General features: G+C 64.6%; 1 protein-coding gene across 1 annotated transcript; it reads left to right on the forward strand.

The window, feature by feature from the left end:
* Positions 1–1,807: 1,807 nt before the first annotated feature.
* Positions 1,808–16,665, forward strand: PIPOX (pipecolic acid and sarcosine oxidase). Its single transcript, XM_077836788.1, has 8 exons — positions 1,808–1,933; positions 3,450–3,598; positions 12,239–12,452; positions 13,013–13,195; positions 14,938–15,081; positions 15,385–15,546; positions 15,957–16,032; positions 16,535–16,665. The coding sequence occupies exons 1-8, from the start codon at positions 1,808–1,810 to the stop codon at positions 16,663–16,665; spliced, it is 1,185 nt and encodes a 394-aa protein (XP_077692914.1).

A 16,665-nucleotide genomic window follows, 5' to 3' on the forward strand; every position in this document is an offset into this window, starting at 1 on the left:
TGGCCAGCTAATGAATTAATCCAGCACGTCACAGGTTGGCCACAGGGGGAAGGAACAGACGCCCAGGTAAGCTCCGGTAAGCTGGCGCAGCACCGCGGATGGGCAGAGCAATGCCACTGATGCCAGCCCGGGTCTGGCCCTCATGCCCCAACGGGCTGAACAGCAAGTTAGTCAGAGGGTGTCACGGCGTCCCCGGGCGATGCTCTGGAACTGCTCCCCATGAAGCCAGGCAGGACTCTGGGGAAGTCTCCTCTCTGTGAGCAGCCTGTCTGCAGGACACACAGCTCACACAACTTCCACCTCCCTGGATCTGACCTCGGAGCATTCAGCCTCCTCTGCCCCTCCGTGCGCTTCCCCCAGCGAGTCCGCCCAGGCGGGGTCCTGGGGAAGCCAGAGGGTCCTGCCCCACAACTCCGCAGTCAGACGGGACTCTCAGCCAGCCAGTAAAACAGAAGGTTTATTAGACGACAGGAACATGGTCTAAAACAGAGCTTGTAGGTGCAGAGAACAGGACCCCTCAGCTGGGTCCATTTTGGGGGGCAGTGAGCCAGACAACCACGTCTGCACTTCACTCCATGTCCCCAGCTAGCCCCAAACTGAAACTCTCTCCAGCCCCTCCTCCTCTGGGCTTTGTTCCTTTCCCGGGCCAGGAGGGCACCTGATCCTTTTGTTCTCCAACCCTTTAGTTCTCACCTTACAGGGGGGAAGGACCCAGGCCATAAGTTGCCAAGAGACAGAGTGTCGGCCATTTATGTACACTGGCCCTTTGCTCTGCAATATTACACCCCCTTATCCCACCCCCTAGAGACTTAAGAAATGCCATGGGGAAACTGAGGCACCCCTACAGTATTCCGAGTAAACATGAAGAACAGTCCCACTTCGTCACAGAGGGCAGGCCAGCCCCGTGGGGATGTACCCAGGGCTGCAGCAGGTGTGCACAGCCCTGGCCACCACGTCCTGCCCGCTCCTTTTACTCACAGAGCCAGCCACAAGCTAGCACAGGTCTGCCCAGCCGAGCTGCAGCTGCACACTGAGTGCGGCGCAGACGGGCCCTCGGTTGGGAGCTGCAGGGAAAGTAATCAGCCAGGGTAGAGTTAAGTGTAAGAAGGCTCAGGCTGGACTAGCAGGGGACTGCAGGTCGGGATTGAGGGGCAGGGTAGAGCTGGGGGGAACTCAGGTCTGGGACAGGGGGCTGTGGGTCAGGATTGAGGGGCACTGGCAAAGCTGGGGGGACCTCAGGGCTGGGACAGGGGGCTGTGGGTCGGGATTGACGGGCAGGGTAGAGCAGTGCACGAGGGAAACTTGCCCAGTTCTCCCCACCTTGCTCCCAGGGATTCCCTCCTTAGGGTGACAGGGACCGCCCCCCACCCCCTGCCCTTGCAGATGGTGCCCCAGGGACTGAGCTCGCTGGGCTGGGGCCAGAGCTATTTGCATGGCATGGCCGTGAAGGAGGCAGGAGTCCCGTGGGTTCCAGCAGCCGAGCAGCGCCCAGGGACAGTCCCTGGCAGGACAGGCCTGGCAGAGGCCACATGATGCCCTGGTCAGGGACGGGGTGGGTGGGAAATGCCCAGTGCACTTTATGCCTCCCCCAGGGCTGGGCTGGGCTGCTCCAGGCTCCAGGGCAGGTGGAAGCAGCCGGGGGCCCAGACCAGCCAGCCGGGGCACATGCCAGGGAGCCAGGAAGCCCCAAGGACCAGTGCTGGCTGCTGGAGGCAGGCCTGGAAGTCAGCTCCACACAGCTCCCCGCCTGACTGAACTTTGCTCCTGGCTCAGGTCCCAGGCCCCTGCAACGGGAGAAGGGCTGAAGATGGCAGCTGCGGGCGAGCCCCACAGCTCCCTCTACGACACCATCGTGGTGGGGGCTGGGATCCAGGGGTCCTTCACTGCTTACCACCTGGCCAAGCGGGGCAGAGACACCCTCCTGCTGGAACAGGTACCACCCCCAACCCCGACGCGCCGCTCCGGGGAGGACTGCAGGGCAGACACAGCCCTGCAGGCTCCTGCTGCAGCCCTGGGTGCACACAGGAGCGAGCCAGAACGCGCCCTCCGGCAGCCGTGCACCGGGACCCCACAGACACCCGGGCTCTGCCTGGCGACAGCTAGCTGGCAGGACGGACCTTGTCCCAGACACAAGCTCTGCACAGCACTGCTCCACTGCAGGCTCCAGCCCAGCCCCCAGAGCGGCGGGGAGCTAAGCCCCTGCCCCCCCCTCTCCAGGTGGGGTCCCTGCAGCTGGGAGGCATGCGGGGCCCCTCTCCAAGGCCCAGTTACAGGCTGGCAGCCAGGAACCGCTCTCCACATGCCCGCCTTGCCCCCAGGCAGACGTGGCTCCGTTCCCACTGCACACAGCTGTCCCAAGAGATCAGGGAGGGCTGCCCGCTGGGTCAGGCACAGAGCCGGCTCTCCCAACACCCCTGACCCCTTGGGCTCGGATCCTGCCGGGAACATCCCCGTGAGCAGCTCTCAGCGACTCCCCAAGTTGCAGGGAGAAGCAGCGTGGCCTGGCTGGTCTGCTCCTGGTGCAACACACGATCCTCCCAGCCGTCGTGCGCCTTGCACACGCACCCCAGAGCAGCCTCGCCCCATGGCTGAGCTAAACACCCCCCCCCTCCCCACGGTGACAGAGCGTGATGATGCCCCCCCTCCTGCCCATGCAGCCTGGAGTCTCCGCCGCAACACCCCCGCCACTCCCCACGCAGCAACACGCCCCACCACCTCTCCTGGAGCCCCCGGGAGCCCGGGCCACCCACCACAACATCCACCCGCCACTGCGACACGGCCGCCCGCTTGGCACAGAGCTGCCACGCCCTCACCCGCCCCCCAACAGCCCTTCGGGGGCAGAGCCCCCGTGCACCAGGGGCTCTCAGTAGCGAGCACTTGCCATCTGAGAGGGCAGCGGCTGGCACTGTGTGATGCTGGGGAGATCAGTGACTGGAGTGGCAAGATGACCCCATCAGGCACCTAGGACCCCGCCTGGCTCAGCACTGGCCAGAGGTGCTGGGTGGAATCACTGCATTCCCCGCGGAGCGGGCAGCTCCCAGGCAGCCCTCGCCCTCACAGCCCCCCCTGAGCAATCGCACCAGCCAGGCAGGGTCGTGTGGCCCAGCTGTGCCCAGGGGGTGCCCCACAGCCAGGGCAGAGAGCAGCTGGAACCCAGACCCTCAGGAAGCGATGGCAAAGAGAGGGGAAGGTGCACCATTAGTCCAGGTCCCTCTGCCCACCACGCCTGGCTGCTGCCCCCAGCCTCCCCTGCAGCATGGGGAGAGAGCACAGCTCCAGGAGGGGACTGCCCTCAGGTGTCCAAGGTGCCCTGCCCCAGCCCAGGGGCGTGCACCCGAGGCGTGTGCACCCGGGCAGCACTGCAGACAGGGCAGGGAGAGGGAACCAGCATCCCCACAGCAGGCCGGGATCCCCAGCGAACCTTCCCTTTGCCCCTCCTGTCCTGGCAGTTCCCCCTGCCTCACTCCCGAGGCAGCTCCCATGGCCAGAGCCGGATAATCCGCCACGCCTACGCCCAGGAGCACTACACGCAGATGATGGCAGAAAGCTACGGCCTATGGGAGCAGCTGGAAGCTGAGGCTGGCGCCCCGCTGTACAGGTGAGGTGCCGCGAGGGGGAGGGGGTGCTGCCCGCCGGGGACTCGGTCCCTGGCAAGGGGGGCTGCTGGAGGAAATTCAGCCCTGACACCTCAGAACTGAGGGGCCGGGAGGCACAGGGCCCCGGCTGCCCCGCTCAGCAGTTATTGGCGCTGCTGGGCCCCAGCCGAACAGCAGCCGGGCCGATGCCAGGCCAGCTGGCCCCACAGCCCACCCTTAGCACCACGCACGCCAGGCCCCGGCCGACAGGGCCACCAGTCTGGTATGGGAGCCTGGGGAAAGGGCAGCCAACCACAGGCCCTGGCCCCTGGTGCCCAGCCGGGTTACTCACCCCCAGGCTCTCTGGCCAGACATTGCAATCAATGGAAAGGAAGGGCCCCGGCTGCCCCAGAGTAGCCGACACCAGGGACCCCTTTGGAACCAAGCGGAGCATTAAGGGGTTGTTGCCGGAGTGGCTCAGCCCCACGTTAGGGCAGGGGCAGGATTTTACCACCCCGGAGATTCAGCAGCGTCTCCGTTCGCTGCGGGGCCTGCATCGCAGTTACAGCCGGTTGGTGGGTGCAGATTGATCAATCCCCCCACCCGACGGCCTTGGGCCTGGCCCACGAGCACAATGGGAAAGAGATGCGGGGCTCTGTGTCAGCCCGCCCGAGGCATGCCGAGTGCAGGCCACCCCGGCCAAGAGGAGAGGCTAGTAACCCCTCCAGGCTTCGGCTGCTGTCAGCACAGGGAAGGGAGCCCGGTGTGGGAGACACAGGACTGCGTCCAGCGAAGATCCAGGAGCAGGGATGGGCCCGGCCCCGTTGCAGACCAGCGAGCGCAAAGGGGCCCAGTGAAGAGCAGCAGAAGGGGCAAAGTCCCTGGCACTGAGCACGAGCCACCAGCCGCCACGTCTGAGCGATAACAAGCCCCCCCGGCCTGGGCCCCAGACAGCGCGACCCTGTTTCCTTTGGCCGACCACAACAAACAGGCGGAGCCGGAGCCAAGCCAAGCAATCCCGATTGGCGGTGCCACCCGGACGCAGGCTGGCTAAGTGCACGAGGGTCTCGCTGCTCCACCAGCCCCCAGCCCTGCGCGGCTCTGGTACCTGCCTGAACCCGAGCAGCCACGGATCTCCCGGGAGTGGTACCGCGCGGCTACTGGCCACGTGCTCTGAACGGGACGGTGCCCTGCCTGGGCCCAGCCGGCTCCCGGGGCTCAGAAGTGCTCCCCTAGGACAGAGCCTACAGCTCCTTACTCCCCTGTACAAGCCTGGCTTCGGCTCCAGACCCCTGTTTACACATTGCCAGCAGCCCCCATAAGCCTCCCCCAGGTGACGCTGGGGAGCTGAGCACGGGAGGGGTCATGGCGGGACCCCCTCCCAGAGGGGGAGCCCAGCAGCAGCCCCATGCTAGGCCATGTTAACAGATAGCGGGAAACAAATGATCAACTTCCATCCGTCCCCGGTCCTTGGCTGACTGCTCAGCTGCTGTCAGAGAGGTGAGGCTGCCCCCCACCCCCTCCTTCTGGGACACGGCCCCACAGGCCAGGGGACTGGTAGGGGCTGGGGATGGACAGAGATCCCAGGAGGGAGGTGGCAGCCCACCTGTGAACATTGGCACGGGGCTGACAGCGGTTCAGAAACCCCTTCCCCCACATGCCAGCATGCAGAGCCCCCCACTGCAGCCAGGGAAATCCCTGGGGCAGAGCCCACAGGGCGAGCCCCTACACCACCGCAGGAGCCTCAGCATTCGGGGAGTGTGTCCCGGTCCCAGAGCCGGCCCCTAGGAGCCAGCCAGCATGGCCCAGGGCTGGGCTGCAGGGCTCGGCTCCAGCCCACAGGAGTTCTCAAGCCCAGGACCAGCAGAGCCCTGCAGGAACCCCAGGACCCATGGGCTTGCACCAGGACTCACCGCGCTCAGCCCCCCACTCACCTGCTCAGGAAGGGGTCTGCTCCGCTAGGTGCTGAGTAGGGCCTTGCCGGAGTGGCTGCACAGACCCCACCCCCAGCGCACCTGTGCTGGGGAGACAGGCCCCGAGCGGCCAGGATGTGGGGCAGGGACTCCCAGCCTGGCAGAGCCGCAGCTCATGCCCCAAGAAGCGGGTGATTCAGCCAGACCCTGGCCTGGCCCAGTGAAGGAAATAACCTGCAGCAGGGGAGCCAGTGAGGCCTGTTCCCGGGGCTCAGGTCAGGGGCTGAGCAGCCCGAAGCTCAGGGATGTCCGGTTGCCTTGAATTATCAGCTCCCGCACGCCCTGGCTTTAGACTTTGCCAGCCACCCGCAGCCACCTCTGGGGTGGGACATGGCAGCCACTGAACAGCAGGCAGCAACACTGCCCACCTGACCCAGGGCTCCCCTCCTCCTACAGACAGCCCCCCCGCCCCCTCAGCACAGGGCAAACTCATGGAGAACTGGGACATACCCCACAAGGGAGCACGGGTGCCCTGCTGATGTCACCGCACAAACCGACTGCTCCCAGGGGCTGCGATCACGTGATCTACAGAACTCCTGCCAGTCCAGACCCGGACCACCTGTGACGAAGTGGGACTGTTCTTAATGTTTCCTCTGAATAGTGTGGGGGTGCCTCAGTTTCCCCTAAGCAGTTCTTAAGAATCTAGGTGGTGAGGTAAGGGTGTATGATCCTTGCAGAGCCCTAGAGGGCAGGTGTGTGCAGGGGTCAGGACACAGAGAATGGCCGACACCCTGTTTCCTGGCCACTGAGGGCCTGGCCCTTCCCCCCTGCAAGGTGAGAACTGAAGGGTTGGAGAACAAAGGAATCAGGTGACCTCCTGCCCTGGGAAAGGGACAAAGCCCAGAGGAGGAGGGGCTGGAGAGAGTTTCAGTTTGGGGCTGGCTGGGGACATGGAGTGAAGTGCAGACGTGGTTGTCTGGCTCACTGCCCCCCAGAATGGACCCAGCTGAGGGGTCCTGTTCTCTGCACCTACAAGCTCTGTGTTAGACCATGTTCCTGTCATCTAATAAACCTTCTGTTTTCCTGGCTGGCTGAGAGTCCCGTCTGACTGCGGAGTTGGGGGGCAGGACCCTCTGGCTTCCCCAGGACCCCGCCTGGGCGGACTCGCTGGGGGAAGCGCACGGAGGGGCAGAGGATGCTGAATGCTCTGAGGTCAGACCCAGGAAGGTGGAAGCTGTGCGAGCTGTGTGTCCTGAAGACAGGCTGCTCACAGAAAGGCGACTGCCCCAGAGTCCTGACTGGCTTCATGGGGAGCAGTTCCAGAGCATCGCCCGGGGACTCCGTGACAACTGGTGGCAGAGGTGGGATATACTGCACCCCGTGGATGGCGCTTCCTGCAGTAAGTGACTGGGGAGCAGTAAAACGAAGGGGGATTGACAAGGACCAGGCATGCTGAAGGCTCAGAGAGGAGCGGTTTCGGGGGGCAGTTAACCCCTGGGAGTGTGTGACCAGCGAGAAGGACTGTGCAGTAATGGGGTCCCCTTGGGGACTGCGATGAACAGTCTCAGGGGCAGAGGAGCCTGCGGCTTGGCCCTGGGAGAGAGAAGGACTTTTGCAGTAACAGGGTTCCCCTGGGGATTGCAGCGAGCAGTCCCAGGGGCGGAGGAGTCTGCAGCTCGACCCTGGCAAAGAGGTGGTGACCTCGAGAAGGGCTGGCACACTAGGGGTTCTCCCTGGAAACCATGCGGAGCTGAGAGCACACAGGCCGGTGAGTCCACAACAACTTGGGAAGAGCGGAGTGATGGCCTGTCACCGTCTCCTTAAGAAGGACTTTGTAACCCTGTGCAGAAAGAGAGGGTTGAGCATTGGAAAGTTCACCAAAGCAGAGTTATCTTGCAGCTGGAGGAGGATGACCGCTCTAAGGAACAGATTCCTGACCCCAAATGGGGCGATAGCAGGATCTGGGAGCAGCTGGAGTGGTGGCCAGGCATCGCCAAGACTCCTGTCCCCGACCAGACGAGGGTCTTCACGATCGGGTTCCCCATCGGGGGATCGGAGATGGACGGGATTGGAGCTGAGTCCGAGAGAGCAAGAGGACTGTGAGAGACAGGGAGAGTCCAAGGAAGAGCTGCAGAAGCAGCAGCAGCATGAACTGGCGATGGTGGGGCGGAGAGGCCTAAGGGACCTCCCCGGGGTGAGTGGGGATAGACCCCGGGGGGCCAGTTCCACAGGGAACCTCGAGACTAAATTGCTGCCCCTGGTTAAGGGGTGGGGGATGTGGATGCCACCTCACTGCCTTTGAGCAGGCTGGCGATTTGAACCAGGGGGACCCTGCGGAAAAGCCCCGGTGTCTAGCTCCCTTGCTGGGTCCCAAGGCCATAGACTCTGTCAGCCAGATGGGTGGGGAGGTGGACAGGCTCCCACTCCTGGTCCCAGCCTATATGTCTGTGTGGAGTTTCCTGGGGCCAGGCCCCTCGGACCTCCAGTGGGAGCAGAAGGTGACGGTCTGTAGCTCACGAAAGCTCATGCTCAAATAAATTGGTTAGTCTCTAAGCTGCCACAAGTCCTCCTTTTCTTTTTGCGAATACAGACTAACACGGCTGTTACTCTGAAACCGGTCAATGGGGAGACATTCCTGGGGTGGCGAGATCCTGGGACAGAGAGAACTGTTGTCAGGCCCTGGGTGGTGCAGCCTCAGAGGCTGAGGGGCTGGGTGAGCTGGGTGAAGGTCCCAGGGATGAAGCCCCTCGCCCTACCTATGGCCCAGATCCCTATGCAGACCCAGGAGGGGTGGGGCTGGCTGGTTGTTGGGGTTCTCCAGGACACCAGCTGTGAGACCCTGTTGTGGGGTGACTGTGTCTCTTTGGGACAGGATCCAGGCCCTGCTCCTGTAACTGCCGAGGGTTTGAATTTGAACCCAGGGAACCAATAGGCGGAGAGGGAAATGGTCAGTGAAAATGCAGATGACCTGGCTGGCAGCCGGGGGGATCTGCTAGGCTCAGGCTACCTGCCTGCCTGTAACCAGCCCCTGGGGCTGGGTGGGACAGAGAGATGCTCCCTGCCCCCTTGCACACCGGAGAGGGGGCTCAGGCTGGCTCTGATGCAGTGAGGAAAGCAGCGAGCTCACTGCCTACCCCCACTGGGACAGCAAGGGCAGCGCTGAGCACAGTGGGAGATGAGACCCCAGCTGAGTGGGGGGAGACACAGGCTGGGCAGGGGATCTGTTGGGAGTGGCAAGGTGCTTGGTAAGGAAAGTCTGGATGAGCCCAGGCAGCCTTGTGAGCTGATGGCTGTGTCTAGTCAGCAGGGTGGGAAGGCGAGGAGAGTGGAAGACGAGTGTCCCTGGACCTTACCTGTTAAGCTGGGTGGAGAATTGGGACAGTGAAGGAAATGTGCCTGTGTCTGTCAGGGGTATTGACTTGCCTATGGAGGGAGCTACCCTGATCTCCAAGCAGTTGTCTGTGACCAGCCTTGTGTGCCGGGACCAGGGGAATGAGATCCCAAGCTGTGTGTCTGGGGAAGGAGAAAGTGTGCCCGGCTCTTTGTCTGTGGAGCAGACAGAAGGGGCCTTTCAGCCTGTGATGGTTGAGGGTCGTGCAGGTGTCTCAGAGTTTGTTCTGGATTCAGCTAAAGCCCATGAAGGGAATGGTCCTAAGTTTGTGTCTGCTCGGGAGAACGGCCCTGTAACTAGGTCGCATCCAGTTAGTGTCTATGTAAAATCCCAGAGACCAGACAATTCTGGTGCTCGTATTTTGCCTGTTGCTAGTGTGTTGTTGGGAAAGGGTGTAGCAACTCTGTCTGATCAGGGTGAGATCCTAGCCAGGGCACAAGGAGAGCATGAAGGTGATGTGATTGTGTTACCTACTGAGGGTGTGGAAACCTGTAGCAAGAAGGAAAAGATTCCTGAACTTGTGTGTGGCAAAGGGAAGGAGAATGCTTCTAGCCTTTTATCTAGGAAGTCTGTCAGTTTGCCGGAAAGGGGATTGTGTAGGAATCCGTCGGATGGGCCAGAGGTAATTCTGGATGTAAGTGAGACCCAGCTAGAGTCTGTTGTTGCTCAGGAAAGTGTTCCTCTAGAGCAAGCCCTAGGTGAAGAGGGTAAGGGCAGAATTTCTGTGAAGGGTGAATTGTTGCATAGAAAAGCCCTAAGGAAAGGAATCCTCATGGAGTCTTTGCAAGCAGTTTACTGCAACTGAAGGCTGTGAAAGTGATTTAATCCAGAAAGTTTCAGTTCCTAACAGTCAGAAATTTTCTGCTGTGAATGGATCCACTGACTTTCCTTTGAAAGACCGAGGGGGGATAGCTTTGAGAAGGTCTCAGATGAAGTGAAAGCTGTTAAGAAAGTTAAACAGTCCTATAACCAAGTGGCTGTGTTTGGCCAGCTTGTTGGGGAGAAGACCCAATCCCAGTTTGACCCCCTGGGGTTTTGGAGTGGCCAAAGGGCATGGGCTGCATAAACTTTCCCACATGCAGCCTGTGAGTGCTATCGACCACCCCCGACCTAAGGGAGGGCGTGAAACTGGAAGGGCCTGGTGTAACTCCTACCAAGGAATGGGAGAGATGCTGGGGCATCCATGGGAATGTTGGTGGCTTCAAACTTCCCTAGGTCAACGGCTAAAGTGACCCTGCTCAGTTCGATCTCGAAGGGGGGAGAGTGTGACGAAGTGGGACTGTTCTTAATGTTTCCTCTGAATAGTGTGGGGGTGCCTCAGTTTCCCCTAGGCCGTTCTTAAGTATCTAGGTGGTGGGGTAAGGGTTTATGATCCTTGCAGAGCCCTAGAGGGCAGGTGTGTGCAGGGGTCTGGACACAGAGAATGGCCGACACCCTGTTTCCTGGCCACTGAGGGCCTGGCCCTTCCCCCCTGCAAGGTGAGAGCTAAAGGGTTGGAGAACAAAGGAATCAGGTGCCCTCCTGGCCCGGGAAAGGGACAAAGCCCAGAGGAGGAGGGGCTGGAGAGAGTTTCAGTTTGGGGCTGGCTGGGACATGGAGTGAAGGGCAGACATGGTTGTCTGGCTCACTGCCTCCCAAAATGGACCCAGCTGAGGGGTCCGGTTCTCTGCACCTACAAGCTCTGTGTTAGACCATGTTCCTGTTGTCTAATGAACCTCTGTTCTACTGTCTGGCTGAGAGTCCCATCTGACTGCAGAGTTGGGGGGCAGGACCCTCGGGCTTCCCCAGGGGCCCCGCCTGAGCGGACTGGCTGTGGGAAGTGCACGGAGGGGCAGAGGATGCTGAATGCTCTGAGGCCAGACCCAGGAAGGTGGAAGCCATGTGAGCTGTGTGTCCTGCAGACAGGCTGCTCCCAGAAAGGAGACTTCCCCAGAGTCCTGACTGGCTTCCTGGGGAGCAGTTCCAGAGCATCGCCCAGGGACTCCGTGACACCACCCCATTACCCCTGTTCTGCCGGTGCCCCTCACTTCCGGCCCGCAGCCCCTGCTAGCCCAGCCCTGGGCCCCCAGCTCTGCCAGTACCCCTCACTCCCGACCCGCAGCCCTGCACCCCACACACACTCCAGAAGCGCTCGCCGCAGACAGGTGCAGTGGCAGCCCACTAGCCATCAGCCTGGGAGCCCCAGACTCAGTCTCCCTGGGCTCCAAGCCAGGCTTTGTACTCTGTCCAGGACGAGTGTTTGGGGCAGCGACTCGCGGGGCCGCCCACCGTCCGCCCACCCCTTGCCCATGCTCCAGCCTGCCCTGGGGGCACCCAGCACAGTGGTCGGGGGCTGGTTCCCAAGGCAGCAGGCCGCATGGCGGGCGAGACGGACTCCCGGTAATTTATCTGACTCTATAAAGGATGAGCCATTAAGGAAAGAAGCACATAAACGATTCCCCATCTCGCCAGGGTCAGAGCTAATGGAGCTATCAATCTCGTTAGGCGGGAGCCTGGCAGAAAGGCCCCTTCCGCCGTCCCCGGCTGACTGACTCCCAGATCCTTTGGCCTCGCCCCACAGGGCCCTGCCTGTTCCCCACACAGGGGCTGGGCTGTCCCGTGGGCTGGCAGTGCTCAGGGATCTCCCCTGATGGCGTGGCCCAGGGGAGAGACTCAGACCCAGTCTCTTGTTGGGGCAGCAGCAGCTGCGGTTCCCGCCCCGCCCCGACCTGCTGGGGGCAGGAATCGGCACTGCCCAGCCGCCGGGAAGGGCGGGAATCGCCCCTGTGGCCTTTAGTGACAGGAGGGATCCAGGCCAGGCTCCCTGCGTGGCCACGGGATGACCTGCCGCAGTCCCAACACCCCCCCCCAGCTACCAACATGGCCCCCCCAGCTCTGCCAGTGCCCTCATCCCCCTGCTACTCCAGCCCCGGCTCCCCCAGCTAGCAGCTGGGCCCTGCAGGTTCCCCCCTCACTTGCTCTGACGATGGTGGCTCAGGCAGCTCCCGGTGGGTGCCGCTTGGCACCGTCACAGCCTGGCCCCTTGGCCCCGACCCTTGGTTTCGAACCACAGCCGCCCGCAGGGGTGGTACCTGCCCACAAGCCCAGCGATGCTGGAACATGGACACGCTGTCTCTGCAGTCAGCTTCCCTGGCAGCATGGGCAGGACCCGTCCCCTGCCCTGCCACCCACCTGCTGGGGGCCCCTGTGCAAGTCGCCGCCCCGCTCTCTGGCTCCGCGGCCCGGACTGCCGGAGCTGGGCTGGGCCAGGCAGGGCCGAGAGGGCTGGTGGTACGCCCACGCGGGGCCGGAGCTGGCCGGGACGTGGGCAGCGACTGCCCAGTGCCGTAACGCTCTGTTCCCCGGGCCCATCTCCGCAGGCAGACGGGGCTGCTGGTTCTGGCGGCCAACACCAACCCCGAATTCCAGCGCTTCTGCCAGACCTTGGCACAGCACCACATCCCCAGCGAGCTGTTCACCGCGGAGTCGCTGCGTGGGCGCTTCCCCGGCATCCGGCCCTACTGCGGGGAGGCAGGCGTGTCAGACCACACGGCAGGGGTCCTCTACGCGGACAGGGCACTCCGGGCTGTTCAGGTACCGGGCTGGGCCTGGGGCGCGTGGCTTCTCTCCAGCCAGGGGCCGGGGGCTCGGCCCCAGGAGATGGGGGTACTGACAGCATCGCCTCCAGGCCCTGCAACCCTTGGGACAGCTCTGGCTGGGCCAACAGCCACGCTTGCCACAGACAGGGAATGGGGCCCAGCTGGAGTCCCTGCACCGGTGGGGAACGCCTAGTGCTCTGCCCCTGCAGCTCTCAGCCATGCCCGTGGGTGCTGCCATGTGGTGCCCGGAGCTGCGTAGCTTGGCCTGGCATTTGCCATCCCCGGCATGCTCCCTGGGGGTGGCTCGCCGGGGCAGGCATGTGCCCTCTGCACCATCTCTGCAAGGCCATGGGCAGCCAGCAGCCCGGGGGGGGCCCCAGCGCACTCCTGGCTTGGCCCTGTTGCTGCCTTCTGGCCCCAGGAATGAGGGGTCCCCTGGCCGGGCTCCCACCCACTGTGCAGGGGCTGAGCACCAAGCTGCACCTCTCGACCCCTGGGGCCCGGCCCAGCCGGCGTTGCTCCCCCGGCCCCAGGCTGAGTGGGCTCCCTCCCCAGGACGGGTTCCGGCGGTGCGGGGGAGCCCTGCGCGACAGCGAGCAGGTGACTGACATCCAGCCGGGGGTCGTGGTTACCGTGACAACCAGCGGAGGGGCGTACCAAGCCAAGAGTCTGGTGATTACAGCCGGCCCCTGGGCCAATAAGCTTCTGGCCCCGCTGGGCCTGCCGCTGCCTCTCCAGGTAAGGGCTGGCTCCGGCTGTGCCAGGGGGACGCGGGGCGTTGCCAGCAAGAGCAAAGGATTGTAACCCAGAATGCACAGCTCACTTCCACCACTGGCTCACGCCTGGCAGTGCACGTGGGGCTCCGTGTCCCCGCGCACGCCTGGCAGTGCACGTGGGGCTCCGTGTCCCCGCGCACGCCTGGCAGTGCACGTGGGGCTCCGTGTCCCCGCGCACGCCTGGCAGTGCACGTGCCTGGCTCCGTGTCCCCGCGCACGCCTGGCAGTGCACGTGCCTGGCTCCGTGTCCCCGCGCACGCCTGGCAGTGCACGTGCCTGGCTCCGAGTCCCCGCGCACGCCTGGCAGTGCACGTGCCTGGCTCCGTGTCCCCGCGCACGCCTGGCAGTGCACGTGCCTGGCTCCGTGTCCCCGCGCACGCCTGGCAGTGCACGTGGGGCTCCGAGTCCCCGCGCACGCCTGGCAGTGCACGTGCCTGGCTCCATGTCCCCGCGCACGCCTGGCAGTGCACGTGCCTGGCTCCGTGTCCCCGCGCACGCCTGGCAGTGCACGTGCCTGGCTCCGTGTCCCCGCGCACGCCTGGCAGTGCACGTGCCTGGCTCCGTGTCCCCGCGCACGCCTGGCAGTGCACGTGCCTGGCTCCGTGTCCCCGCGCACGCCTGGCAGTGCACGTGCCTGGCTCCGTGTCCCCGCGCACGCCTGGCAGTGCACGTGCCTGGCTCCGTGTCCCCGCGCACGCCTGGCAGTGCACGTGCCTGGCTCCGTGTCCCCGCGCACGCCTGGCAGTGCACGTGGGGCTCCGTGTCCCCGCGCACGCCTGGCAGTGCACGTGCCTGGCTCCGTGTCCCCGCGCACGCCTGGCAGTGCACGTGGGGCTCCGTGTCCCTGCGCACGCCTGGCAGTGCACGTGCCTGGCTCCGAGTCCCCGCGCACGCCTGGCAGTGCACGTGCCTGGCTCCGTGTCCCCGCGCACGCCTGGCAGTGCACGTGGGGCTCCGTGTCCCCGCGCACGCCTGGCAGTGCACGTGGGGCTCCGTGTCCCCGCGCACACCTGGCAGTGCATGTGCCTGGCTCCGTGTCCCCGCGCACGCCTGGCAGTGCACATGGGGCTCCGTGTCCCCGCGCACGCCTGGCAGTGCACGTGCCTGGCTCCGTGTCCCCGCGCACGCCTGGCAGTGCACGTGCCTGGCTCCGTGTCCCCGCGCACGCCTGGCAGTGCACATGGGGCTCCGTGTCCCCGCGCACGCCTGGCAGTGCACATGGGGCTCCGTGTCCCCGCGCATGCCTGGCAGTGCACGTGCCTGGCTCCGTGTCCCCGCGCACGCCTGGCAGTGCACGTGGGGCTCATGGCTGAGGGCTCCATGCCTGTGCAGACAGGGCTGGGCGGAGCGAGCGCACCTTCCCGGGGGTCGCTGTGTGGTTGGTCAGAGCCCTGCACTCGCTGCCTGGAGCTGCTCTGAGACGTGGCACCGGGGCGGGGCGGGGCGGGGCAGGGGGGGCACTGGCCTAGGAGCTCAGCTGGGTCAGGGTAGGCATAGGGGCACAGGGCGCCAGGCGCCAGCCAGGAGGAGACCTGGCCTCCCCCCCTGCCTGCCAGCTCTGCTGCCGGTGCTCAGCGCTTGGTAGTGGGTCCGGCCACCCGCCACCCCCAAGGGAGCCGCATCCCTCTCGCCCGCATCCCCCCCAGCCCGCGGACTTGCCTGGCAGGGAGGAGAGGACTGATCCATGTGCGCCCTGCCCTGCAGACCCTGCGTATCAATGTCTGCTACTGGAAGGAGAAGGTCCCCGGGGCTTACGGGGTCTCCGCGCACTTCCCCTGCTTCCTGGCCATCTGCGACCCCCATCACATCTACGGGCTGCCCTCCAACGAGTACCCAGGGCTGGTGAAGGTGAGACGGGGCAGCAGGGAGGGTGGCCCAGCTTGCGCACCCGCCCACACACACAGACACACACATGTACACACACGCACACCCCCCCTTGCACGCTCCTCCACACACTTTGTTGGGGGGCAGGCAAGATATGGGCGCTTCCCGGCCTGATGCAGCCCTAGGCTTTGCCAACCCTGCCCTTGCGGGGGCTGGGGGCGAGTGCAGAGCTCGGGGGGGAGGGAGCCTGGGGGCCGGGGCGGTGGGCGGGAGCCCAGGGGTGCTCGGCGGGGGCTGGCCTGACCCTCCCTCCTCAAACCGCCCCAGATCTGCTATCACTCTGGCAGCCCGGCAGACCCTGAAGAGCGCGACCGGCCGCCCGAGGCCTCAGGCCGCCTGCCTGACATCCAGGTGCTCCAGGACTTCGTCAGCAACTACCTGCCAGGCCTGGTGCCGGAGCCGGCCGTGGTGGAGCACTGCATGTACACGGTGAGGGGCAGCTGGGAGACCTGGCCTGAGAACTCCCCTCCCCTCCCAGGGCCTGCCAGCTCAAATGGGCACCCCTGCCTGGAGCTAGGACCAGAACCCAGGAGTCCTGGCTCCCAACTCCCCCTGCCCCCCCAACCTGCTAGCCCCTACGCCCCTGTCAGGGCCAGGGCTAGAACCCAGGAGTCCTGGCTCCCCAGCAGCCTGGCCTCTGCTTAGACACCTGCTCCCAGTTCATGCCCCACATGGGTGGTGATGGACAGGCCAGGTGATGGCTCCCGAAGTCACTCAGGTGCTCCCAGACTCTCCCCACTCCGGCAGGAGCCAGGGCACCAGTGTCCCCCTTGCCCACCCTGGGGACTGTGAATTGGTGAGGCTCTCCCCTCCTTGACACACGCACTGGCTCCCCACAGAACACCCCAGATGAAGACTTCGTTCTGGATCGGCACCCCAAGTTCAGCAACATCGTCATTGGGGCGGGGTTCTCAGGTAAGTGGGGGTGGGGTGGCAGGGGGTTCTCAGGTAAGAAGGAGCGGGGCAGGATGCGGGGGGGGGTCTTGGGTAAGCAGGAGCGGGGCGGGATGTGGGGGGGGGGTTTCAGGTAAGTCGGGCAGGGGCTCAGCACCTGCTCCCAGTGCCAAAGCAGCGCCGGGGACGGCTGCCTAGGACCGGGGTGTTCCCCATAGGGCTGGGATGGCCCAGCGGTCCCCCTGCCCCGTCCCTAGGCCCCGTTCAATCTGCTGCCACTGCTCAGCCCTGCCCCAGTGCTGGTCCCACCCCATGGGGCGGGTGTGGTGCAGACCCCCCTCCCCCAGCTGCAGGGCCCCCCGGGCGTTCCCAGGGACACTGGCTGGGGTGGGGAGTGGGGGGTGGCCGAGCACCATGCCAGCCCCCGGGGGCAGGCGAGCATGGGCAGTGCCCGCGGCCCAGGGCTTGCTCTCGGGGCGGCCGTTCCCAGCTGACTGGAGTCTCTGCACTTCTGCCCACACAGGCCACGGGTTCAAGCTGGCGCCGGTGGTCGGGAAGCTCCTGTGCCAACTCAGCGTGGGGGAGGAGCCGTCCTACACCATGGAGCCGTTTGGCATCCGACGCTTCCCAGCCCTGCCGCCCGCTGCCCTGTAG

Source organism: Eretmochelys imbricata, chromosome 17 (genome assembly GCF_965152235.1).
Source record: "Eretmochelys imbricata isolate rEreImb1 chromosome 17, rEreImb1.hap1, whole genome shotgun sequence".
NCBI classification, from domain to species: domain Eukaryota; kingdom Metazoa; phylum Chordata; order Testudines; family Cheloniidae; genus Eretmochelys; species Eretmochelys imbricata.

Excerpts from the sequence above, each read along its gene's own strand:
- PIPOX (XM_077836788.1), top strand. The coding sequence starts at position 1,808 with ATGGCAGCTGCGGGCGAGCCCCACAGCTCCCTCTACGACACCATCGTG. Across the intron at positions 3,599-12,238 it reads GCTGGCGCCCCGCTGTACAG|GCAGACGGGGCTGCTGGTTC; the intron begins GTGAGGTGCCGC and ends CCATCTCCGCAG. Across the intron at positions 15,082-15,384 it reads AGTACCCAGGGCTGGTGAAG|ATCTGCTATCACTCTGGCAG; the intron begins GTGAGACGGGGC and ends AAACCGCCCCAG.